Below are 25,990 nucleotides of genomic sequence, written 5' to 3'. Positions count from 1 at the left end.
CAGCCTCCCTGGGCAGCCTGTGTCAGGCTCTCCCCAGCCTCGCTCTCAACAATTGCTTCCTCCTCTCCACTCTCAGTCTCCCCTCTCCCACCTCAAAGCCATTGTTCCTCAGCCTGGCACTCCCAGCCCTTGGCCAGAGTCCCTCCCCAGCTTTCTTGCACTCAGGCCTGCTCTAGGAGGAATGCTTTCCACTCAGCAGAACTTCGGTAGAGTGTTCCTTGCCTCTCCCCTCAGAGTGCTGTTTCTGCCCACTGGTGCCTGGCAGTGCCAGGACCTTGGGTTGGAGTCACCTCATATTTCAGGCTTGACTTTCCTGCCTTGACTGATACGGGCTGGGGCTGCTCTGGGACTGCTCTGGGCATCACTGTTATGAGGAGCCCAAGCAGTCCTGGCTGAAATGAGACCCAGGATACAGCCAGTGTCACACTGAGCTGGAGTAGCTCTTCTGCTGGCTTGAAAAGCAGCAGCAGCCAGCAGATGGGTGTTGAAGGCAGCAGGTGCCACCTGTGGGGATGTGAGAGGAAACATGAACCAACCACCTGTGTGGACACTGTGGTGCTCTGCTGTATTTGCCCCCTGAGTCTGGGGGCTTCCAGCTAAGGAGTACAAAACCCTCCTGGTGCTCAGGCACCCCTGCAGCACTGGCTGTTGCCTGGTGCTGCCATTCTCTCAGCTTCTCTCTGGGTGCTTGGATTCTTTCTTTATGCTTTTTGCCAATTCTCCTAAAAATTAGCTGTGCCTAGTAAAATGGAATGGACTTAGCTTTGCCATCTCTGGGCAGTGCCTGGTGTTCAGTGGCTTAGCTGGTAGCAGCAGAGGAGTTTGGTTTAGCCCTGGGAGTCGAACCAGGTCACTCCAGCAGAAGGTTAAAATCAAGCAGAAAGCCAAGGTCTTGGTGTGCCTTCTCTTCAGGGCAGAGCTTGCATGAGGATGTGAGAGCAGAATCAGCTCTGTCTGAAGCTGTTTAGCACTGGAATGCTGCTGATGTGTGGTTGGCAGTTTTGCCCTCTCTGCAGCATGCTGAGGACCTTTGGCTGTTCTTTGTTGTCTCAGAAGCCACCAAAGCTGCCTCATGCTCGCCGTGGGCCTCCCAGTCTTCAGCTCAAGCCACCACAAAGGAACATGAGGCTGAAGACCCAACATGACACCAGCAAGGCTGTGGAAGGGCCAGTCCAGGCTGAGAAAGAAGAGAAGGCAGAGAAGTCTGTGATCAGGTAGAAGTATTGCCAGGGAGTTGCAGTGCTCCCCTCCTTGCCCCTCTCAGGATCCACCCTAGGATCTTTTTGATGTCTGTGCCTAAGTTGATTTCTTGGCTTGTTCTCAGGGCAGGCCTGGCAGCTGTTGATGTGGCCAGGACTGTTTGTTTAATTGTGATGCATGTGCACCTGTCCTGCTTTCACTGTTTGCATCCTAGGACAGCAGAGGGTTGGGAGCCCTCTGCAGCTGTCCCATTTTGAATGTGCTGAGACAGATGCTCAGGAGAGCTCTCAGTGTCTCTGGGTTTCTGCCTTGGGTTTGTACCAGGGTAGAGGGGCAGAATCCCCTTGTCTGTCCTGCAGCTTCTCCTGCTTTGGTCCTCTGCTGGTAGAGTGGTTGTAGAGTGTAAGAGCCACTGAAGCACACAGGACTTCGGGGAAGATGAAGGGTTTCCCCAGCTCCTGCCAGTCTGGGTGACAAGTAATAAGCAAACAGGAGGCTGCTCAAGGAGAAGGGGAGCAAGAGCTGCCACTGCAAGAGTGGGGTGCCCTACTGGGAGCTCCATGTGCCAGTGGAATTCAGAGTCCAAAGTTTTATCAAAACACTTTGAAAGAGAACTGGAAGCTCACTGCAGTGAGTAAACTTTGTGGCACCACCAGCAAATACAGAGAAGGCCACAAAGATGATCAGGGGACTGGAGCACCTCGTGTGAGGACAGGCTGAGAGAGCTGAGCTTGTTCACTGTGTGGGGGGGTGACCTTGGAGCAGCCTTCCAGTACCTGAAGGGGCTCCAGGAAGGCTGCAGAGGGACTGCTCCCAAAGGCCTGCAGGGCCAGGCCCAGGTGCAAGGGTTTGAAATGAGAGCAGAGCAGACTGAGATTGGATGTGAGGAACAAGTTCTGCCCCAGGAGGCTGCTGGAACACTGCAGCAGGTTGCCCAGGGAGGTGGCTGAGGCTCCATCCCTGGAGATACTCAAGGTGAGGCTGGACAGGGCTCTGGGCAACCTGAGCTGGTGGAGGATGTCCCTGCTGGGTGTAGGGCATTGGACTGGGTGCACTCTGGAGCTCCCTTCCAACCCAACCCCTTCTGTAGTTCACTCTCAGTACAGTGCTGCAGTCACCTCTGCCTTGGCCAGACTGGGGCACTGGCAGCAGTATCATTGTTGCCTGGGGGTGATGCCCCTGGAGTCAGTAAGCCCAGGCTGACCTGGCAGAGGCTGTAGATGTGTGTGCAGTTGTGGGCCTGTAGCTTACTCCTTGCTTGCAGCAGACTGATCAGAGAGCCTTGGGGAGGTGTGGCAAGATCTGCAGAGGCTCTGTGCTGCTGTGGGGGTGTTGGTGCTAAGTGATTACCCAAGAGAGCAGTGACTGCAATCTTTTGATTTGGGAGTAGCTGAAGTGGTGTGATTTGGATATCCAAACATCTCCTGGGAGTGCAAGAGAGGTTCTTAGGCTGCAGGACACTTGAGCTGGGTTTGAAAATGTTGGTGTCCTCCTCAGCAGCAGCACAGCTGAACTGATCAGAGGCAGAGCTGGGTCTGCAGCATCTGAGCTGTTGGTGTTCCCTGAAATCTCTCAGAATGACTTGAGGGTTTCAGTCTGTGCCTCTGCTCATACTGAAACTGTAGAGTTAAGCTGTGGCAGCAGGAAAGCTCAGGGGAGCAGAGGAAACCTGGACTAGTACAAATGCAAAGACTGGGTGATGGCTTCTCTGGGAGCCATGAGGTATCCTGGCTGCAGACAACTCTGAATGTCCTGGAAGTCTTCTTCCCTTGGGAGGTGAATCTTGAACTCAAAGGCAGGGTGTCTGTGTTAAACAGCATGGTCAAGATTAACTGATCCTAGTGTGAGCTTGGCTTGACTGGAAATCTGTGCTGAAGGAGATTCTGAACATAAACCCTGTAAAAAGGGAGTCATATAAGGACAGAATGGTTCAGGGTGGAAGGGACCTCAGAGATCATCCAGCTCCAACCCCTGCCCTGGGCAGGAACACCTCCCCCCAGCCCAGCTTGCTCAAGGCCTCATCCAGCCTGGCCTGAAACACCTCCAGGCAGGAGGCAGCCACAGCCTCCCTGGGCAGCCTGTGCCAGGGGCTCCCCAGCCTCACAACAATTTCTTCCTCCTCTCCACTCTCAGTCTCTCCTCTCCACTCTCAGTCTCCCCTCTCCCAGCTCAAAGCCATTGTTCCTCAGCCTGGCACTCCCAGCCCTTGGCCAGAGTCCCTCCCCAGCTCTCCTGGAGCCCTTCAGGTACTGGAAGGCTGCTCTAAGGTCTGCCTGGAGCCTTCTCTTCTCCAGGCTGCACAGCCCCAGCTCTCCCAGCCTGTCCCCACAGGGGAGGGTCTGCAGCCTCTGATCATCTCTGTGGCCTCCTCTGGAGCCTCTCCAGCAGCTCCAGGTCCTTCCTGTGCTGGGGGCCCCAGAGCTGGAGGCAGTGCTGCAGGTGGGGGCTGAGCAGAGCAGAGCAGAGGGGCAGAATCCCCTCCCTGTGCTGCTGCTCTCCCTGCTCTGGCTGCAGCTCAGGTCTCAGCTGGCTCTGGGCTGCCAGGGACACCCCCAAGGCCTTCTCCCCCAGGCTGCTCTCAGTCACTCCTTGCCCAGCCTGGATCTGTGCTTGGGGTTGCCCAGACCTTGGCCTTGTTGAACTCCATGCATCTGTGGTAGCAGAGAAGGCTTTTGTGAGCCCTTGGAGTAAAGCAGCTACTTGAGGCAGCTCCTCCCATGTGCTTGCTCCTGGGATTTGGGTGACCATAACTTGTCTGGTGGTGTGAGGTGTTGGTGGCTCCCACGATGCTTTCAGAACTGCTAGATAACAAAATGCTTCTGATGCAGCATTCTGAAGGGTTTTAGTTAGTTTAGAAGCTTTCTCTGAAATTCCATTGCCAGGCTCTTCCCTGGCACACCCTTGCCATTGCAGCCTTTCTCAGTCAAGGCCTGTTTCTTGGCAGCAAATTGCTTTCTCTGAACAGAAAAATTAGCAGAGGCATTTTGAGCCTCAGTGCAGAACCAAGCTCCTGTTTAGCCAAGGATCATGAAATCAGTGCAGTGCAGAGAGCTCTCCTTCATTTGCATAACTTTGTGTCCTCACATTAAGTCTTAATTACAGTCCCTTGTGTTTGCAGCTGGAGAGGAGCAGTAATAGAACCTGACCAAAGCCCTGAACCTCCATCTAGTAAAATGAAAGAAGCAGAAAAACCTTCATCTGTGGAAGCTGAAGAGCAAAAGGAACCAGGTGAGTAGGAGAGTCAATGATCCCTTTCTGTTCACTCTCATGGTTGAAGTTGTGCACTTTCCCTCCCCCATCCATTTCATTATCAGTTTAAGGACGCTAAAAGTGTAGGCAAGATTACTTACCTAGAACATCCAAGCCTCTCTCTGTCTGCTCCACCTCAGCAGCCTTCAAGTTTATTGGGTTTCAGAATGTGAAAATGTTGGTGTCAGATCTGTGAAGCACAAGCTCTGGGAGGCAGCAGCCTGTCCCATCTTTCCTCCAGGAAAGGACAGTGTAGCTTGGAGAGCAGCACAGAGGAGAGGGCCCTGGGGGTCCTGCTGGACAACTAGATGACCGTGAGCCAGCAATGTGCCCTTGTGGCCTGGGGTGGATTAGAAGGGCTGTGGTGAGTAGGTGAGAGAGGTTCTCCTGCCCCTCTCCTCTGCCCTGTGAGGCCACATCTAGAAAGTTGTGTTCAGTTCTGAGCCCCTTTAGCTTAAGAAGGACCTCAGGGTCCTGCTTAAAGGAGTCCAGCCCAGAGACACAGAACTGCTGCAGGCAGTGGAACATCTCCCTGTGGGCACAGCCTGAGGCAGCTGGGGCTTGGGGCTTGGAGCAGAGGAGCTTGAGGGCTGCCCTCAGTGCTGGGATAAAGATGTGCAGGGCTGGAGCCAGGCTCTGCTCAGGGCTGGCCAAGCACAGCACAAGGGGCACTGGGGGCAGCTGGAGCAGAGCAGCTGCCAGGGGAACAGGAGGGGAAACTTTGTCCCTGTGAGGCTGCTGGAGCCTGGAGCAGGCTGCCCAGAGAGGCTGTGGAGTCTGCTCTGGAGACATTCAGAGCCTGCCTGGCTGTGTGCCTGGGTGCCCTGCCCTGGGTGCCCTGCTCTGGCAGGGGCTGGGAGTGGATGATCTCCAGAAGTCCCTTCTGGTCCCTGCCATTCTGTGGCTCTGTGACAGTGCACAGAGACAGGGCCTGGAAGGCTTTTTTCAGCACTCTTGTTTACAGGAACAGCCAAGTGACTTCCTGATGAAACTGAGCTGCTCGTGAGGCTCCCAGCGCTGCTGTGGGAGTTGTTTGTGCAGGTGCTGCCCTCAGCACAGCAGCTGTTGCCCTGGGTTCACGAGGCAGCTCTGATGCGCTGAGTGTGGCACACTGCAGTGCCCTCTCTTGGGCTCTTGCTGTGTGTGGGGGCAGTCAGTGCTGCTTGGTGTTTCCCTCTGCAGAGAGCTTGGTTGTCGTTTCTCAGCCTCACAGCTGGGAGGTTTGGTGTCGTTGCCGTTGGGTTTCTCACAGAGGCTCAGCTTCAGGGCAGAATGCAGTCAGAGGTGTCAGCAGAGCCAGGAAACAGCCCTGGCTTTGCTTGGAATGGGACATGCAGACTTGGTTCCTTTTCTGTATTCACTGAAAAGTTCAAGAGCAATCATTTTATGTTACTGACTTTAAATTCAGCAGGAGGCAGAGAGTAAGGCAGGGGAGATAAAGGAAAACTGGCAGGTGGTAGCTGAGTGGAGGGTTGTGAGTTCAGCAGCTGGACTGCAGCAGGTTGAAGCAATCCTGACCCTGGTATTTCCTGACTTGCAAGTCTTTGAGTTCCAGTGATGCTCTCCCCACAGCCGTGCCTGTGACTGCAGCAGTGTTTGATTTGCAGAAGGGACTTTTTCTTTTACCAGAGAGAGATCTTTTTACAGCCAGTGGCCTGAGAAGACAAGAGCTGATGGGGACAAACGCCTGCTGGGGAGATTCCTCTTGGGCTCCAGAAAAAATGTGTGCCCATGGGAACAGTTGGAGATTGGAATAACCTCCCAAGGGAAGCAGTGGAGTCCCCCACGATGGACAGTTTAAAACTCAGCTTGCCAGGGTGCTGGGCCAGCTCCTTTTGACTCTGCTGTGACCCAGGAAGGTTGAACCAGATGATCACTGGGGTCCCTTCCAAGCTGCTGCTCCAGGCTTCCTGGCTTCCACCTGCCCGGATTGCTGACCAGAAGCACCGGCTGCTTGTTCTGCAGAGGAAGGGAGGGATGCTCTGAGGAGGTGTTGGCCACAGCACTGATCAGCAGTGCAGGAGAAATTTGATTTTGGGTGGAAGGCAGCAAAATGTGGCTGGGAGTTGGTGAGCCGGCCCCCCCCCGCGGCGGTGCTGAGCCGGCTGGTGCTGAGCCGGGTGGTGCTGAGCCGGACCCCCCCGGGGCGGTGCTGAGCCGGGTGGTGCTGAGCCGGGTGGTGCTGAGCCGGCCCCCCCCGCGGCGGTGCTGAGCCGGGCGGTGCTGAGCCGGGCGGTGCTGAGCCGGGCGGTGCTGAGCCGGGTGATGCTGAGCCAGCCCCCCCCGTGGCAGTGCTGAGCCGGGCGGTGCTGAGCCGGGCGGTGCTGAGCCGGGTGGTGCTGAGCCGGCCCCCCATGCAGCAGTGCTGAGCCAGGTGGTGCTGAGCTGGCCCCCCCTGCGGCGGTGCTGAGCCGGGTGGTGCTGAGCCGGGTGGTGCTGAGCCGGCCCCCTGTGGCAGTGCTGAGCCGGGTGGTGCTGAGCTGGCCCCCCCCGCGGCGGTGCTGAGCCGGGTGGTGCTGAGCCGGCCCCCCCATGCAGCGGTGCTGAGCCGGGTGGTGCTGAGCCGGGTGGTGCTGAGCCGGCCCCCCGCGGCGGTGCTGAGCCGGGTGGTGCTGAGCTGGCCCCCCCCCGCGGCGGTGCTGAGCCGGGTGGTGCTGAGCCGGCCCCCCGCGGCGGTGCTGAGCCGGGTGGTGCTGAGCCGGGTGGTGCTGAGCCGGGTGGTGCTGAGCTGGCCCCCCCCGCGGCGGTGCTGAGCCGGGTGGTGCTGAGCCAGCCCCCCCCGCGGCGGTGCTGAGCCGGGTGGTGCTGAGCTGGCCCCCCCCGCGGCGGTGCTGAGCCGGGTGGTGCTGAGCTGGCCCCCCCCCGCGGCGGTGCTGAGCCGGGTGGTGCTGAGCTGGCCCCCCCCGCGGCGGTGCTGAGCCGGGTGGTGCTGAGCCGATCCCCCCCGCGGCGGTGCTGAGCCGGGTGGTGCTGAGCTGGCCCCCCCCTGTGGCGGTGCTGAGCCGGGTGGTGCTGAGCCGGCCCCCCCCGCGGCGGTGCTGAGCCGGGTGGTGCTGAGCCGATCCCCCCCGCGGCGGTGCTGAGCCGGGTGGTGCTGAGCCGGCCCCCCCCGCGGCGGTGCTGAGCCGGGTGGTGCTGAGCCGGCCTCCCCCGCAGCGGTGCTGAGCCGGGTGGTGCTGAGCCGGGTGGTGCTGAGCCGGCCCCCCCCCCCGCGGCGGTGCTGAGCCGGGTGGTGCTGAGCCGGGTGGTGCTGAGCCAGCCCCCCGCGGCGGTGCTGAGCCGGGTGGTGCTGAGCCGGCCCCCCCGTGGCGGTGCTGAGCCGGGTGGTGCTGAGCTGGCCCCCCCCCCCGCGGCGGTGCTGAGCCGGGTGGTGCTGAGCCGGCCCCCCCGTGGCGGTGCTGAGCCGGGTGGTGCTGAGCCGTCCCCCCCCGCGGCGGTGCTGAGCCGGGTGGTGCTGAGCCGATCCCCCCCGCAGCGGTGCTGAGCCGGGTGGTGCTGAGCCGGCTCCCCGCAGCGGTGCTGAGCCGGGCGGTGCTGAGCCGGCCCCCCCCCCCCGCAGCGGTGCTGAGCCGGCTCTTGTCCTTGGCAGTGCCCATCAACCAGCGCCAGCTGGCCGTCATCGAGGCCTTCCGCCACGCCTGGAGGGGCTACAAGGCCTTTGCCTGGGGCCACGATGAGCTGAAGCCTTTGTCCAAGTCCTACAGTGAGTGGTTTGGCCTTGGGCTCACCTTGGTCGACGCCTTGGATACCCTCTGGATTCTGGGCTTAAAAGAAGGTAACTTTGGGGTTTCCCCTGCTCTTTGCTCTCCCTGCAGTGCCTTGGTGTCTGTGCAGAGCTCTTTGCGGGGAACATGTCACAGAACCACAGCATGGTTGGGCTGGAAGGGAGCTCCAGAGCTCATCCAGTCCAACCCCCTGCACTCAGCAGGGACATCCTCCACTGGATCAGGTTGCCCAGAGCCCTGTTCAGCCTCACCTTGAACACCTCCAGGGATGGGACCTCAACCACCTCCCTGGGCAGCCTGCTGCAGTGCTCCAGCAGTGTTCTGTTAAAGGACAGAATTCCTCTTGGAATAGAACTTTTACCCAGGAGAAAACCCTCTTGTGTTGCATGTAAGAACAGATGTATCTGCTGGGACCTGAGGAAGATAAGGATGAGTCTCCTGGTGTGTTGTACCTGTGCCAAACCCCTAGTACTCTTTGTGTCTGCCGCTGCAGCCTTGCTTTCTCCTCAGCAGGCTTGGGCAGCTGGCCTGTAAGCTTCTAGGCTGTGTTTTACCGCACCCAACATCAGGATTTCCCATCTGGACTGAAGGTTGTTTCTGTAAGGAGTCAATGGATGGAGCAGGGCAATCTTCATTAGATTCATAGCTTCACAGAATGGCCTGGGTTGGAAGGGACCTCGGAGGTCATCTATTCCAACCTCCTGCCGTGGGCAGGGATACCTCTCGACTAAACCTGGTTGTTCAGAGCCTCATCCAACCTGGCCTTGAACACCCCCAGGCAGAAAGCATCCACAGCCTCCCTGGGCAGCCTGTGCCAGAGTCTCATCGCCCTCACACTGAAGAACTTCTTCAGCTCCACTCTAACCCTGCTCTGCCTCAGCTCCAAACCATTCCCTGTTCTCCTGACACCCTCAGGAAAAGTCTCTCTGCAGCCTTCCTGCAGGATCCTTTCAGGTACTGGAAGGCAGCTCTGAGCACCCCTGGAATCTTCTCTCCAGGCTGAACAACTCCAGCTCCCTCAGCCTGTGCTCTCAGCAGAGGATCTGATCCCTTCCAGTGTTCTGCTCTGTAATTTTTCTAAGTTATTCTGGAAGCCACCAGGTCAGAAACCTTCCCAACAGATCTCTGCAGTTCTGTTGTGAAAACCCCCAAAGCTGCTTCATCAGTGCTAAGGTTTGGTTGCTGTCTGCTTTTTGGGGTGGTTTTGCTGGGGTCTGCTAGGGAGCTGGGTTGTTGTTTAAGCATTTAAAAGGTGTGGGGCTGTATCTCTGAAGCTGGAGCGCAGCTCCCTTTGCAGCTTGCCCAATTTCCTGGGTCAAGGTGGGAAGAAGAGAGCTGTTTGTAAGGGGGCAATGAAAATCTTGTAAGGTTCTCATCTGCCTTTGAAGCTTGTATGAAAGATTAAATAATGTGTCTGCAGCTCTAGGCCTGCTCAGGCTGTCCTGAATTGTCATCCAGCTGACAGTGCCCTGCTTTTTTATACAGAAGCAATGCATTGTGACCTTCAGGGAGCTTTTCACATCAATTATTACTCAGACATGGTGAAAATGGGCTCTCAGTGCAGGCTGTCTCATATTTTATAGCACTTCTGATTGCCTTAGAAAGCTGCTGGGGTTTCTTCTGGATACCAAATGAAAGTTCTGTTGGAGGTTACCAGGCTTGCTTTGAAAATTCTTTGGTGTGAGGCTGCTGGAGGCTTGGAGCAGGCTGCCCAGAGAGGCTGTGGAATCTCCTGCTCTGGAGATATTCAAAACCCACCTGGCTGTGTTCCTGTGTGACCTGCGCTGGCTGACCCTGCTCTCAGGGGGGTTGGACTGGGTGATCTCTGGGGGTCCCTTCCAGCCCCTGACATTCAGTGATTCTGGGAATGCTGAGGCTTCTGTGCAGGAGGACCCTCCCTTTGCTCTTGTACTGCCAGAGAGTACTGAGGTTTCTCTGGTTCTTCTCAGCCTACCCAGCATCCAAGATGTTCATGAGGACACTGAAGTGTCCCTTTGCTTTAATCTCCCATGGAATGACTTCCTTTCCTGTTGTTCTGCACCTGCTCACAAGCAGCTGGGAGGTAGCTTGGGGTCACTCTTGCCTCTGCCTGTGAAGGCTGAGCTAATTCACAGGTCCCATGAAGCCAGACCCTGTGCAAGAGCAGTCCTGGAGCTGCTAAGCTGTTGAATCCAAAATGGATTTTATTATTCTTATTTTACATTTAGTTTGAAACAGCAGTGTGAGAAACACTCACTTCTGGTTCTGGAGAAAGCATTGCAGGCCACCAGGATTTGAGGCCACAGCTGGAGTGCTGTGCTCAGCTCTGGGCCCTCCCTGCGGGAAGGACATTGAGGGGCTGGAGCCTGTCCAGAGCAGGGCAGCCAGGCTGGAGAAGGGCCTGGAGGCCCTGGGCTAGAGGAGGGCTGAGGGAGCTGGAGGTGTTCAGGCTGGAGAAGAGGAGGCTGAGGGAGACCTCACTGCTCTCTACAGCTCCCTGCAGGGAGGTTGGAGTGAGGAGGGGGCAGTCTCTGCTCCTTAGTGCCAAGGGCCAAGAGCAGAGGCAATGGTTCCAAGCTGCCCCAGGGGAGGCTCAGGCTGGAGCTCAGGAAAGATTTCTGCCCTGGAAGGGATCTCAGCCATTGGCAGAGGCTGCCCAGGGCAGTGCTGCAGTGCCCATCCCTGGGGGTGTTCCAGCAGCTGTGGGCCTGGTGCTCAGGGCCATGGTTTGGTGCCGAGCCTTCTGGCCTGCTGACCCAGCTGACCTTGCTGGGTCAAGGGTTGGATGAGCTTGGCTCATTTAGCTCTTCTAAGCAGATGTTTCCTGGGTGATTGTGTAATTTGAGGGGTTCAGGCAGGCTGCCCAGGGGGCTGCTGGATAGATGGTGCTGGTGATTGTTAAGAGCTGTTAGCTGGAAATGTTGTCTTGGTTATCTGGGGAGATGACAGCTCTGGTTTAAAGACAGGGGAATCAAAAGCTCAGAGGGCTCTTGTGGAAGTGTGACTGATTGCCTGGCAAGCCAAGATCTCAATTTCTGGTCTGCTTTATAAATAATTCCTCAACTGCTTTTTGATTTACACTATTAGGAACTTTTAATTTAAGCCAGCAGTAGTGGAATTTCTCCTGGCATGTGCTGATCATTTCAGTTTCTACCTAAATGAGTGCTGTCTGTAGGCAGGCCCATGGCACTGTGGGTATGTGGGGTACTGATGTCTCTGGCCTGCCTGGAACATGCCAGAAGTTCATAACCAAATCACCTTTTATGTTTTGCAGAGTTTGAAGAAGCAAGAAAATGGGTAGCAAATGATTTAGTGTTTGATAAAAACGTGGATGTGAACCTCTTTGAGAGCACCATTCGTATCCTGGGGGGCTTGCTGAGCACCTACCACCTCTCTGGGGATAGCCTCTTCCTGGAGAAAGCAGTGAGTGCCCAGGTCACACAGGAGCTGCATCGTGCAGCCCAGGAGGGACAGAGCTGAGGGAAGGTCCATCAGAAAGGGAAATGTTCCACAGCTTCATGTTTGAAGTGGTGGGAAAGGGACCTTTAATCTCCTTCACTGTGCTTGTCAGCTGTCTGGCTGAGCTCAGAGCACTGCTGTGTTTGAGCTGCCATTCTTACCTGCCTGCTCCTCTCTTGGTGAGGAACTGACCCTCAGAGAGTTCATGAAACAGCAAAGGAAGGAAGTGCTGGGTGGTGCCCTTTGTGTGAATCTCAGCAGGATCAGCCACCTGGCTGAGTGCAGTCAGTGACCTCAGAACTGCATAGGGACTGCAGACTGCAATGAGACTGCAACAACAGGAGCCAGGCAGGAGCTCTGTAACCATTCCTGGGAATAAATCCTTGACCCTTCCCTAGTTCTTGGCTCTCTGGCACCATCTGAAGCTGAGCCACTCCTCTCTTTTCCTGTCTGCTTGGTGCAAGGCAGTGCAGAGTGCTGTAGCTGTGTGCAGGTGTTGATTTGCTGGCCTGTGCTGTGCTCTTGGCTTCTCTCTAGAAAGACATTGGGAACAGGCTGATGCCAGCCTTCAGGACCCCCTCCAAGATCCCCTACTCGGATGTAAACCTCGGGCGGGGCAGCGCGCACCCGCCCCGCTGGACCTCCGACAGCACCGTGGCCGAGGTCACCAGCATTCAGCTGGAGTTCAGGGAGCTCTCTCGTCTCACTGGGGATGAGAAATTCCAGGTATGGAAGAAGCACTCCATGGTTGTTTTCTTTTCCCACTTCTCTGCAGCTCTTTCAGCCCCTCACCTTCAGTGAGAGCTGGGTGTTACAGGCTGTAAAAACCACCTGTCTGTGAGAAGCTAAATCTGTGGAAGCTTGAGGAGGGCAGAATGAGACTGGAGATGAGGGGGAAATTCTTGAGTGAGGCTGGGGAGACACTGGCACAGGTTGCCCAGGGAAGCTGTGGCTGCCCCCTCCCTGGAGGTGTTCAGGGCCAGGCTGGATGAGGCCTTGAGCAAGCTGTGCTGGTGGGAGGTGTCCCTGCCCATGGCAGGGGTTTGGAACTGGATGATCTTTAAGGTCCCTTCCAACCCAGCCCTTTCTAGGATTCTGTGACTACTCCACCAGATGTGGTCTCTGTAGTCTGTAATGTGAAGCTAAAGGAGCTGTGAAACTCTAGACCAGGGGAAGAAAACAAACAAAGTACTTCCAATTACTTTTTCAATACCTGCAGGGAGTTGTGGAAGTAATTACCAGCTTGCAGGTAAAAACCCCAGACAACCCAAGCCAAGCAGCAAACTCAAAACCAAAAGACCCCCCCAGCCCCCCACACTGTCCCTGACATTTTTGTTGGACACCAGATTGCCAGATTTGGAGAAAGCATCGACCTGAGGAGGGGGCTGTGGAGCTGTGCCTTGCTCTCCTGCTGCAACATTCTCTATGTGGTTTCTTGATGCTGTTGCCCTGGACAGAGCATCAAGAGTGGAACCCAGTGTTGTTATCTGTGGAACTGAAATGTGGCTCACTGGATGAGGGTCTGAGAGCAGCTCATAGTGTAAGAAATCAGTGGAAATAGCAATAGCTGCAGAGAAAAGAATCTTTTCCCCTCTTCTCTGGGTTTGTCAGTGGTGTTTTATTGGTTTGAGCTGTGTACACAGCTTGGCTTTTGAGGAGGGCATTTATTTGGACCAGTGTTAGCCACTGCATGATTGAGGAGGAGTTGTAGCTGGGCTTCTACTTTGCACATAGGAGTAACTCAGATCATCTCCTGTGCCATGGTTTTAGGTTTTGAGTGACCATACTTGAAAGGAGATAATTTGAATTGTTTCAGAGTACTTAAATGTCCCCAGAACATTGTATTCTGGGAGTCACAAAGCCCTAATTCCTATTGCATAGCATCCTAGAATGGCTCAGGCTGGAAGTGACCTCTGAGATCATCTGCTCCAACCCCCCAGCCATGGGCAAGGACACCTCTCAACTAGCCTCAGCTGCTCAAGGCCTCATCCAACATGGCCTTGAACACCCCAAGGAGGAGGCAGCCACAACCTCCCTGGGCAGCCTATGCCAGAGTCTCACCACCCTCCTACTGAAGAACTTCTTCCTCAACTCCAGTCTGACCCTGCTCTGCCTCAGCTTCAAACCGTTCCCCCTTGGCCTGGCCCCTGCAGCCTTCCTGTAGGAACCCTTCAGGTCCTGGGAGGCAGCTCCAAGGTCCCCCTGGAGCCTTTGAAAGGTGAAGCATTGCCTGAACTGAGCTTGTGCCCCTGCTGCTGATTTGAGGCAGAAGAGCTCTGAGGCTGAAGCTGTTGGGCAGGCTTCTGTGCCTGGCTGACAGGTGTCTGTGTCCTGCTGTGCTGTGTCTGCAGAGGGCGGTGGATGCGGTGACGAAGCACGTCCACGGCCTGGCGGGGAAGAAGGACGGGCTGGTGCCCATGTTCATTAGCACCAACAGTGGGCAGTTCACACACCTGGGCGTCTACACTCTGGGAGCCAGAGCTGACAGCTACTACGAGTATCTGCTCAAGCAATGGATTCAGGGGGGGAAGAAAGAAAATGAGTAAGTCCCTTCCTTTTCCCTTCCTGGTGAGGGAGTTGTGTGAGCTGGGAAGTTTGCTGCTTAAAGCTGTCTGAGCCCAGCAGTCGGCCGCAAGGAGTGCTGCCTGGACCGCTGTGCTAAGCAAGCAGGAGACCTGTGGTGACTGGGGCTGGACTGGGTGGCCCTTGGAGGTCCTTTCCAACCCAGACCGTTCTATGACTTGATGCAAGAACAGCATCAGAGTTAGGTTTGGTCTGAAAAGTTCTGTTCCTCAGAGAGGTTTTCTTCCTCAGTGCATGGGGTGTGAGGAGCGGCCAGGTGAGGGTGGTGACTTCTTTGCAGTAGAGGTGGAGCAGAATTAGACCTCTCCAAACTACTGCTGAGGCTTCATTTCACCAGTGCTGGCTTTTTCCTGTGGGGTTGTTTAGGTGAATTCTGCAGATTCATGGAGGTGGGAATTTTAATCCTTAAGGAGCAGATGAAGTTTGGAGTCTCTGTAAACTTTGCTTTGGGTCTCACATTTCTGCTACTCACACTAAGTGGATGAAAATGGATCTTGGGAAAGACACAAACTGCCAGGAGGTTCTACCTGCTGAGGCCAGTTGTGCCTGCTGGGCTTGTTTGTGCCAGGGGGCTGGATGCCTGCAGCAGGCATCCTGCCTCTCTGGGGCGCCACTTTTGGACATCACTACAAAGGAAGCTTGCAGCATTGCCTTTACTAAGCTACCCTTCCTGGAACTGGAGAGCCACTGTCTTGGGGACCAGGAGCCATGGCAGGCTGTGAACTCCCAGTGGAAATACTCTGCAGGATTTCTTGCCACTTAGAAGTATTTTGAAACAAGGGAAATGCAGATTAAGTCCTGGGAGAGGGGAGGGGACAAAGGCTGGGGCAGATTGCTCAGATTAAGTCCTGGGGGAGGGGGGGGACAAAGGCTGGGGCAGATTGCTCAGAGTCACTAAATATCCATCTGTGGCTGGAGAGCTAAAGAAATGACTCAGACGAGCCTGAGGGCAAACCTGATTTGATTGAATCTGCTTCAGAGCAAAGGGCTGGAGCCCTCCAAGAGGTCCTTAGCAGCCTGGTTTTGTTGTGGTTTTAATTTGCTGTACTTCTGCGGGTTCCTGAGATGAAAGCTGCTTGCTGTGGGCTCAGGGCCGGGGGGGATTTCCTTTCCTCTTTCAGCCTGGGGTTTACTTGGAAGGGAAACTGGGCCCTGCTCCATGGTGGTGGTCACTCAGGCATGGGGACTTGCAGGGGTGTTTGTCAGGTCTTACGTTTAGTCCAATATTGCTCTTCAGACTGATACAGCAGCCTGCAAAGGACTGTGCTGAATGTTACCTGTGATTAAATGTGAGTCAGGTGGGAATGGTTGTAATTCACAGGCTGTTGGAAGACTACATGAGAGCCATAGAAGGAGTGAAGAAGCATCTTCTTCAGAGGTCACAACCCAAGAAGCTGATATTTGTAGGGGAGCTTGCTCATGGCCACTTCAGTGCCAAGATGGTAAGAACTACAACTGCATTTAACAACCCAAACCAACCAACAACAGCAAAAGAAAGCAGGAACACCACCACCAAACCCCTTAAGGACAGGCAAATGCAGAGGCTCTCTGCTGTCTTTCTCCCCTCCTCCCCCCAAGGGAAAAAGAAACAACAAACAAACCAACTGGAAAAAGTAGCCCACAAGACAGTCAAGAGTGTGTAGTGTGGTGGCAAGTACTGAGTGGCAGCCCTGCAGACAGTACTCACCTGTGCAAAGCAGGAGCCTGGTTCTCTTTGAGTTACTCAAGTCACAGAATGGCTTAGCTGGAAAGAGACCTCAGAGCTCATCTACTCCAACCCTCTGCAGCTCTAAGGTCCCCCCAGAGGCTTCTCCTCTTCAGGCTAAACATCTCCAGTTCCCTCAGCCTGTTCCCAGAGCAGAGGTGCTCCAGCAGCTCTCTGTCCTTCTGCTGGAGACACCAGAACTGGAGGCAGGATTGGAAGTGAGGTCTGAGCAGAGCAATGTCAAAGGGCAGAATCCCTTCTCCTGCCCTGCTGGCCAGACTCCTCTGGCTGCAGCCCAGCACACAGCCCCCTCCCAGGCCCTCCTCCCAGGCCCTCCTCTCACACACTCCTGTCAACTGAACATTTTGGTGCTGGAGTCAAATTTCCCTTTGTGTTGTTTTTTCCTTTGCTCACAAAGTTCAGTGTCTGCAGGTGCTGAGGCAGTGCCTGGTTTATGCATTCCCTTCCGTAACTGCAGGCTCTGGACACTTTGCACACCTGCCTTGTGGACACTTTGCCCCCAGAAGCAGCAGGCGATCCAACTTTGTGTTACTGGGTGAGAGGAGTCTGCTCACTGGGGAGGCTTTCTGCCCATTCCTGACATTTGTTCTATTGTGTCAAGCCAGGATGGTTTTTGCTGCAGGGAGCAGGGATTGATGTTGTCCCTCTGCTCCTGGTTTGTGCATCCCTACCCTTTAACAAGCATTGTAGGATCTTGCAGGTGCTGGGTGTGTTGTGCTAAGTAGCAGCTAAGAAATCAATGTCCCTGCAGCCATTTCATTGCTGCAGCTTTGCCTTTTTCACATGACCATCCTCAGGTGCCCCTCTTCCCTGGCTGCATGAAGAGCCCAAGGTGCTCAGTATCTGTGGCATTTGGCTGGCTGTAAGCAAGTTCAGGAGAGCTGGTGCTGGGAGCCAGCTGTGTCCCAGCTTTCCTGTGCTGCTTCACAGACACCAGAGGTAGCAGCTTTTTACTGCTCCAAGGAGCAAAGCTGCCAGGAACGGGCAGGTGCTGAGGCAGAGGTGTACTTGAAAGCTTTCTTGTTGGGTCTGGTGAGCTCTGCAGGCAATGCTAAGAAGTGTGGCAGAAGGGCAGGAGAGGGGATTCTGCCCCTTGACTCTGCTCTGCTGAGACCCCACCTCCAATTCTGCCTCCAGTTCCGGTGTCCCCAGCAGGAGGACACAGAGCCATGGGAGAGAGTCCAGAGGAGGTCACAAAGATGATCCAAGGGCTGGAGCAAGTCTTCTGTGAGGACAGGCTGAGGCAGCTGGGGGTGTTCAGACTCCAGGGGACCTTAGAGATGCCTTCCAATAGCTGAAAGCGTCCTACTGGAAGGCTGCAGAGGGACTTTTCCTGAGGGTGTCTAGAGACAGGCCCAGGGGGAATGGTTGGAAGCTGAGGCAGAGCAGGGTTAGACCGGAGCTGAGGAAGAAGTTTTTCATGCGAACTTCAGTGGTGAGACTCTGGAACAGTTGTCCAGGGAGGTTCTGGATGCCTCCTGCCTGGAGGTGTTCAAGGCCAGGCTGGATGAGGCCTTGAGCAGCTGAGTCTAGTTAAGAGGTGTCTCTGGCAGGGGCATTGGAGCCTTCCAACCTGAGCTATCCTGGGATACTGTGAATGAGGGAAGTCTCCTGCAGCTGATCTCTCCCTCCTCTCTAAAGCTTTATTTTCTGTGGCTGGCTCTTGTCTTTATGTTAAAAGCTAAGGAGCAAACTGATCATCTGAATTTCTGTTATCCCTTTAGGTATCTCTGTTGAGAAACCTTCAGGTGGTTGTACCCCCCTGCCCTCCTAAGCTGGTATCAAGTCTGTACCTCTGGTAAACCAGAGGCATTCTCCTCCCCCTTGCCCTGACCAGAAACCTTGGATTATCTTTTCCAGAAACTTCACCTAGATCTGGAGTCCTGCTCTGGACATTTTGCAGCTGAGTGATGCCTTCTGTAATAATGCTGCCTGCTTTCTGCTGCCTCACAGCATGTTAAAAAGTTACCTTCAAGTACTTAGTGCCTGAAATGAGTTTTGAAGAAGAGAAAGAAGATAAAAGAGGCAGCTGGGCAGGGAAGCAGAGAGGCAGCTGCACTCACAGGCACCCCCCAGCCCCCTCTGCTGCAGTCAGAGTTGTCTTGTCTTGCAGGATCACTTGGTTTGCTTTCTGCCTGGCACTCTGGCCCTGGGAGCTCACAATGGCCTCACTGCTGACCATATGAAACTGGCTGAAGCCCTCATAGAAACCTGTTACCAGATGTATGCTCAAGTGGAGACAGGCCTGAGCCCAGAGATTGTACACTTCAACCTGCATGCACAAAAGGGCCACAAAGATGTGGAGATCAAGGTGAGCAGGGGGCTGGCTCCAGCTGGAATTCAGTGATTCCTTCTGCTCCTGGACCTCCCAGCTGGTGTTGGTGATGTGCTGGTGTGGAGCAGATGTTCTTCTGCTGCCTGGCTTCTTGCTGCACCCTGGTCCTTGTTTTTAATTGCCCTGCAGTGTATTGAGAGGCTTTGTGTGATGGTTCGGGGCACCTCCTGGAGGTGAACCAGAAAGTGTATTTCCTTCCCCTAAGTCCTGCATCCCTACAAAACTGGCTGCAGTCACTTCTCCCTCCCTCCCTCCTCCCAGAGAGGAGGATGCACAGGCTGTTATGTCTTACAGGGGAGGCCTGGAGCAGCCTAATTGGGCCAAGCTGAATATTGGCTGCATCACAAGGGTTTGGTATGGGGGGGGTGAAGGCATGGGTTTGTTGGCCTGATTTAGAGGGAGGTTTGTGTGAAGCTTTGGCCTAAGGAGGGCTGTGGCCTGTGGGTTTCTGTGGTATGCTTTGTGCTGTTTCATGTAGGTGTGGATAGCCTTTCCATTGCCAGTTTCCTTGCTGGGGTTTTCTTTGACCCTTTTTGGAAGGGGTAAAAGAGCAAATCTGCCTCCCTCTAAACCCAGATACTGAGTTATGCACAACAAACCCTTGAGAGCAGGAGGAGATGGGAATTGCTGGTTTGCTCCCTGCAGTCCTTGAGGAAATTCCCTGTCTGAATTATTTTGCCTTCTCTCCCTCTTGCAGCCTGCAGACAGGCACAACTTGCTGCGACCTGAAACTGTGGAAAGCCTTTTTTACCTGTACAGATTCACTGGGGACAAGAAGTACCAGGACTGGGGCTGGGAGATCCTGCAGAGCTTCAACAAGTACACACGTGTAAGGGCAGCTCAGAGCCACCTGGGGCTTGGGGAAATCACCTGTGGGGAAATTGGTCACAAGGTGGACTTCAGGGCACAGAATCACAGCGTGGCAGGGGCTGGAAGGGACCTCTGGAGATCATCCAATCCAAGCTCCCTGCCAGAGCAGGGTCACCCAGGGCAGCTCACACAGGAACACAGCCAGGTGGGTTTGGAATGTCTGCAGACAAGGAGCCTCCACAGCCTCTCTGTGTAGCCTGCTCCAGGGCTCTGCACTCTCACAGCAAAGAAGTTCCTCCTCGTGTTCAGATGGAAATTCTGTGTCCATGTACATGGCCATTACCTCTTGTCCTGTCACTGGGGACTACTGGGAAGAGTCTGGTCCCAGCCTCCTGCCACCCACCCCTTAGATATTTGTAAGCATTGATCTGATCCCCCCTCAGCCTTCTCTTCTGCAAGCTCACCAGCCCCAGCTTTCAGCCTCTTCTCAGATGAGAGATGTTCCAGTGCCCTCAGTGGCCCTGTGCTGGACTCTCTCCAGCAGTTCTTTGCCCTTCTTGAACTGGGGCACCCAGAACTGCATACAGTACCCCAGGTGAGGCCTCATCAGCAGAGTAGAGGAGAAGCAGAACCTGCCTCAACCTGCTGGCCACACTCCTCATGATGCACTCCAGGATGCCCAGTTCATGCAGTGCCTTGCAGGGTGAAGTGCTGCTCAGTACACTCAGGGAAAGAGCTTGCATGACATCAGTGACAACGTGCAGAGGCTGTGTGCAGGCTGCCAAAGTGTCTCTGTCCTGCTGGAAGCTGGACACTAGCAGTGTGCCTGCTGGAGGCCTTACCAGAGAGGAGTTCTCCTGCTGCCAGCAGTGCTCCTGCAGCTACTGCTCTGAGATGCTGTGGAAGTGGGGCCTAGATGGCAGTGGTCACCATGCATCCATGGTCTGATGTGGTTCTTTGGCCACCTCCAATGCAAAAGTTGCACCTTTTGCACGTTCATCCAGAAACTTGAAGGAGATCATAGGATCACAGACTGCTCTGGGTTAGAAGGGAGCTCATCCAGTCCAACCCCCTGCAGGCAGCAGGGACATCCTCCACTGGTTGCCCAGAGCCCTGTCCAGCCTCACCTTGAACATCTCCAGGGATGGGGCCCCAGCCACCTCCCTGGGCAGCCTGTTGCTGTGTCCCAGCATCCTCCTGAGGCAGAACTTGTTCTTGCAATACCTTTGTAAATTAGCCATCAGTAGGCATTTTGCTTCATTTTATCCTTGTGGTTTCCTTTAAAATGCAAGGAGGCTTTTCCCAGTGGCTGCAGCAAGGCAGGAGCCAGTGTGGGCTGAGGCCGTGGGGGGGGGGCCCATGCCCAGCTGCTCCTCGGCACTTGTTTGCTCCAAGTGCATCTGGATATTAGGAAGTAGAAAGAATGGGTTTTAGATTATCTGAACACAGTCTCTGCTTTTCTTTTGGCACAGGTCCCCACAGGTGGTTACACTTCCATTAACAATGTGCAGAGCCCCAGCAATCCAGAGCCAAGGGATAAGATGGAGAGCTTCTTCCTCGGGGAGACGCTCAAGTACCTGTTCCTGCTCTTCTCGGATGACATTGACTTGATCAACCTCGACAAGTTTGTGTTCAACACAGAAGCTCATCCACTCCCTATCTGGGGGCCTGCATAGACTGTCAGCAGACCTTCCAGGGGTGGCATTTTTATCTTCAAGTCACTTTACTTTTCAGGGTTTGAGGAGAGATGCTGCACTGTTTGGTTTCAAACAGGCAAAACCTTTAGGGAAGCATCTCTGCTTTGGACGAGTCACGTCAGTCTTAAAGCTAATCCCTGCTTCTGGGATGGCCAAGCTGTGCCATGCTAAGCCTGTTTCCTGGTATTGATGATGAGGTTCAGAGAATTGTGGTGTGACCATTACATTCCCAGAGCTCTGGTGGAGCAGGCCTCACTTCTGTCCATCTTACTAAATGCTCATTAAATACCAGGAGCTCAGCTTGGTGTTGTCCAGGCCAGGATTGGCCCTGCAGAAGAGGAATAAACCTGCAGGTCTCTGGTTTATTCTGGACTCACCTAACACCAGTGAACAGCACCATCCCTTCCTAAGAGCCTGGTGCTTCAGCTGCTGTTTCAGGTGGTCAGGGGAATCAACAAAGAACTGTGACAGTGTCCCAGGAAGAAGAAAACTCTCGGCATTGCCAGCGGTACTCTGCACTCATTCCAAACTACCCAGCTGTGCTGCAGCAGCTGAGGAGAAGGAAGTGGCAGCAAAGCTTCTGTTGTACAGTGTCTTAAGTTTTCTAGAGCACTTTGAACAACCTCTTCAAGCTGTGGCTGAAATGAATGATGGGAGAGAATTTGCTGCTGGTTTGGCTCAAAGTGGTTGAGATGTTGCAGTTTTGCAGCTGACCTGCAGGAATGCAGGAGATAATGTGAAACACAAGGAACTCCACCTGCATTTCAGATGTTCTTTACATCAGTTAGACTCAGGTACTCTGACTGAAAGCTGGGCACTGGGGAAGCTTGGCAGCACATGAGGTGCAATTCTGGCATCAGCCTTTCTGTCCCATCCTGTCCAGATGCTGCATTGTGAGGTCTTGACTCAAGACAGGCTTAGAATGCACAGCAAACTTCTTACTCAGAATTGGTTAAACTGGGGGAAAAGCATAGTGCTGATCTCTGGAGTTTTGTCCTCCTTAGGAGTACTTTGGGTAGAGGTATTTTTCACTAGTGGGATTAAAAGCAGGGAGTTCCTGCTCCCAGTGAAATCTGGTCAGTTGCTTGAGGACCAAATAGGTCTGGGCTGAGCCTTCTGGGAGCCCTGGGAGCTTTCATTTCTTGATGTTCAAATAGATTTTATGCCATGAATTTGGGAATCAGCTTTCTATAGAGTTTTTCCTTCTGGTTCTGTAGCTGCTTGAGCAGTGTGGTGTTCATAGCTGAATCAGCAGAACCGTGCTTGTTCATGCTTCTTGAAGAGCCTCTTGTGAAGAGGTCCCTTCCTGTCACACCCCTGGCAGTGGTGGGAAGCCTGCAGGTGTGGTGGTGGCAGCAAGGTGCAGCCCCCTGTGAATCTCTAAATCTGGGGCTGGTTTATGGTGACCAATTCTGTTTGCTAGAGCCAGACCCTACCCTTGGGACCACTACTGAAGTCTTTTCCAGGAGTATTTCTCATTCCATGGGCTGATGATGGCATGTGGGAATGGGGAAGGTTAGTGAAATGCAGCTTCCTCTGGCATCCAATGGCCCTGGGGATTTGCAAGGCACAAGAAGGTTGTGCAGAGCGTTGATGCTCTTTGTTCACCAGTGCCCCTGGAGATGAGTGTCTCACTTGTGTGCAGTGGAAGCCAGCAGCTGTAGCCTTTGCAGAACTGTTTTGCTCCTGAGACTTTGACATAAGGGTGAAGAGGAAAAGGCTGTTGAAATGTGGGAGAAAACAGCTTCAGTGTTTCTGTTTGTGGAGCAGGTTTGTGCTCCTCTTCAGCTTTGGCTGAAAGCTGAAGGCTTAAAACTGGAGATTATAGGAAAAAAAAAACAACCAAGAGATAGATTCAGTGAGACCCTCCCTGGCCCTGTGTTGCTTTGGCCTCCTGCCTTCAGAGGAAGCTAATTTTGAACCCTGAAGTAATGACTGCTCTGGATTGCTAAACTTGCAGAATTTGGCCTTGCATCTCCCAGGCTTCTTGAGGAAAGCAGGAGAGTGCTTAGAGAGTGGACAGAGTTCACCAAAAACCTTCTGTTCTTAAGTCTTAATGTGCTCAGCTTTACCAGTGGAACTCTGGGAGACTCTCTTTGTCCTGGTTTGAGGCCAGGCAGATCCTCTCGTGCCCCTGAGAGGGGCGAAAGAATAACACTGATCACACAACTGGGTTGCAGAAGTGAGGGAAAGTTTAAGTGGAAAAGCAGCAAGTGTTGTACAGGAGCTGCAAGCACAGTGATGGATCCCAAAGCACACAGAGTCCCCTACAGCACACCCAAAGCCTCCCAACACTTCCCTTCTCCCCACCTGAGGGTATACCCAAACCCCCAAGGGCTCTCTCTGCCCCCCTCCCTGCTAGGCTGGTCTCAGGCTGGCCAGGCCTGAGACTGCCTCCCCTCTCCTCCTGGCATTAGGCCTGGCCAGGCCGGGGAGACCTTGAGCTACTCCCCCAGCGTTACCCCACAGGGAGCAGCTCCCACTGGAGAAGAGGAATCCAAAGACAGTGCAGATGGATTTATAGGGTGCAGGATATTATGGGTATGAAGTAGGCTGTTTCCTGTGCCCATCTGCTGGGCTGGGCACCCTGGACACTGGAGGTGTAACTTCTGTGGCAGTAACAGGAGGCACCCAGCCTGAACTGCCAGTGTTGTAAGTGGGTTTGCCTCATGATTGGCTTGAGAGTGACAATGCATTTGATAAGGAGTTGGAGAGCAAAGCAAATCATCAGTCCCAAGCACACTTCTCCTCTCTTTGCTGAACCTCTTGGTCCAGCTGATACATTTTGTGTGGAATTCTGCCTGGGAGCTGCATCCCTGCAGGGTGTGGCTTTGCTGCTCTCAGCCTTTAAAGCTGGAGTTCAGATTTTTCATCCCTCTCTGCCTTAGAGAACTGCTGCTTGCTTTAGACTCCAGTCTAAATAATCTGAGAGAAGCTCATCTGTTTGCTCCTGACCTTTTGCAAAGGCCCCTCTACATTCCTGGTGTATTCTCCCTTCCTTACCATCCTTACCATCCAAAGCCTTAGCTGCAGGGTCTGGGACCTCCTTGTTGTCTGTGTGCACTGCTCTGGTGGTTCTGCAGTTGGCTGTTGCAGAAAGGCCATCTTCTCAGCCAGGGGTTTTGTCCTTCTGCACAAAGAGCTGCCTTGGTTTCTCCCCAAGAGCTTGAGTGCCTTCCTCATTAAAATCAAACAAAGGAAGAAAAGCCCAGCCCCAGGCAGCTGCCTATACTGAGGAACAACAGAGCTGATGGGCACAGCCAGGGAGGGCTGCCCAGCTGGGGCGCTTGAGGTCTCATGCTCTGGGCTGTAATCCACAGCTCAGCGAGATTCCTCTTGGCTGCTACCAGATGCAGTAGGTGGATGGGGCCACAGGCAGCATCTAGCCTCAGGACTTTTGGGGGCCAACCACTGGCAGTTTTGCATGGTCTGTGGCAGCACTCTCAAGTGTTGCTGGAACTCAGCTTTCCAATCTGCAGGCCTCGGCTTCCACTAAAAGCCAGGCCTGAGTTCTTCAGAACTGGATGCTTTGTGCTTGCCAGGAGAAGCTGCTGCTTTGCTCTGACCAGTAAAGCAGAAGCTCTTACTGTTGTGTGCAGTGGTCCTGTTGGTTACTCTCATGCTGGTCCCTGATGAGAGGCTGAATCAGCTTTTGCTCTACACCCTCACTACTGCAGGTCTTCAACCACATGGCCCTAGGGACAGTGCTCTGGGCCACTTTGCTGGCACTCCTTTTCCTGTTGGATTCCTTGAAGTTCAGCCACTAGCAGTGTGCCTGCAGCGTGCAGGAGAGCTGGCTGCTGCTGCTGGGCTCTTCCCTACACCCCTCCAGGCCCCATGGTGCCCTCAAAATGTGGATGTTTGTGGCACTCAGACTCCTGCCACAGATCCTGAAGCCTTTTCTTATAATTGCTTTTGTCTGTGCAGATCTTGTTCATCCCTGTGCCAGAGCACCTAGAAGCCTTCAGTTTCTGCTTCCATCAGACTGTTTGTGCCCCTCAGGCTCTGGGGAGCCCTTTGGGGCAACAGGAGATTCTCAAGTAAGCAGCCATTAGGACATTAAGAACTCATCCTCCTGCAGGTCAGAAGATACCTGGGCCTCTGTTCACCCCAAGGCCCAAACAAAGATGGTGGCTTGGTGGCTTTTTGACTTTCCAGGAGGCACAGACTGGGCTTGGTGCTGGGTAGGTTTCATTAGGGTACCTGCTTACTGGGAGCCAGGGATGCTGGTAGGTAGGTAATACAAAGAGGTCTCTGCCTGCAGACACATCCACTGCTGGCTGCTTTCTTTTCATGAATACTTGCTGGGATCTGGGAAATTAAGAAAAGCTTGGGGGGGGTGGGGAGGTGGTGCTGTGAGCTGCCCTGCAGCAGGGGCTAACATCTCAGCAAGTCTGGAAGTGGCAGCATTGTTACAAACCATCTTGTCAGCAGCAAACTTGAAGCCTGGCTTCAGTCTGAGCAAGCAGGACACCCAGAGCTCTTTGCAGAGGTCTAGAGAAAGATCTTGGAAATGGACTTCGTCTGTTCCTGCTCTGTCCCTGTCCAGCTGTGCTCCTCAGCAGGGGGTAAAGGGGGGGGGGGGGGGGAGCAGAAGTTTGAACCTTTTGTACTTAAGGCCAGGGCAGAGGCAAGTGGCTCACAGGCAGAGAGCCCTTTTGTCAGCACCCCAATCTTGTGAGATAGAGCAGTGCCTGGCAGTAGCTCTGGGAATGGAGGCCCCAGCAGTGTCAACAGTGCACACAAAGCCTGGAGTCTGAGCACAGCAGCAGGCTGCAGTAATGCTGTGACTGTCCAAGGAACTTAAGCCTTTGATGAGCCAGGAAGCTTCTCCACTAACATAAAATCACTGCAAACGATCAGCTGAGGCATCCAATTGATTCCCAAGGTTTAGTAATTTGCAATTAAGCTAATATGTATTGGTGCATAGTAATTGCAGTAGGTCAGAATCCCCCTGTCTGTGCAAAGCTGAGGATGCTGAGCAGGCTCCTTTTTCTACTCCTTTGTTACACTACCAAGCCATGGAATTCTGTCCCACACTTTAATAAACTTGTAATTTATTTTCAGAAGCTCTGAAGCTGTCTCAAGTGGAAGTGTGCTTTACTGACATGCATCTCTTGAGTGACAGCAGTACACCAGGATGACACTGTGGACATCTCAAGCTCAGCACCTGGGTATCTTTAGAGCAAGTGAAAGCTAAAAAAGCCCAAACTCACTGCCCAGGCTG

General features: G+C 54.2%; 1 protein-coding gene across 1 annotated transcript in view; it reads left to right on the top strand.

Annotated features, from left to right (window-relative positions):
- The window catches only part of MAN1B1 (mannosidase alpha class 1B member 1), a 29,621-nt gene extending 3,781 nt beyond the window's left edge, over positions 1–25,840 (top strand). The window contains exons 4-13 of the mRNA XM_068164254.1: positions 1,054–1,214; positions 4,319–4,428; positions 8,039–8,224; positions 11,428–11,576; positions 12,150–12,338; positions 13,964–14,154; positions 15,517–15,637; positions 18,035–18,232; positions 18,954–19,085; positions 20,539–25,840. Coding sequence (XP_068020355.1) covers positions 1,054–1,214; positions 4,319–4,428; positions 8,039–8,224; positions 11,428–11,576; positions 12,150–12,338; positions 13,964–14,154; positions 15,517–15,637; positions 18,035–18,232; positions 18,954–19,085; positions 20,539–20,742 — 1,641 coding nt within the window. The 3' untranslated portion in view covers positions 20,743–25,840. The remainder of the gene's footprint in view (positions 1–1,053; positions 1,215–4,318; positions 4,429–8,038; positions 8,225–11,427; positions 11,577–12,149; positions 12,339–13,963; positions 14,155–15,516; positions 15,638–18,034; positions 18,233–18,953; positions 19,086–20,538) is intronic.
- The last annotated feature ends 150 nt before the right edge of the window (positions 25,841–25,990 follow it).

Source organism: Melanerpes formicivorus, unplaced genomic scaffold (genome assembly GCF_026170545.1).
Source record: "Melanerpes formicivorus ecotype bairdi unplaced genomic scaffold, bMelFor1.0.p_v2 SCAF_77, whole genome shotgun sequence".
Lineage (NCBI taxonomy): Eukaryota > Metazoa > Chordata > Aves > Piciformes > Picidae > Melanerpes > Melanerpes formicivorus.
This window is presented reverse-complemented; position numbering and strand designations above follow the sequence as displayed.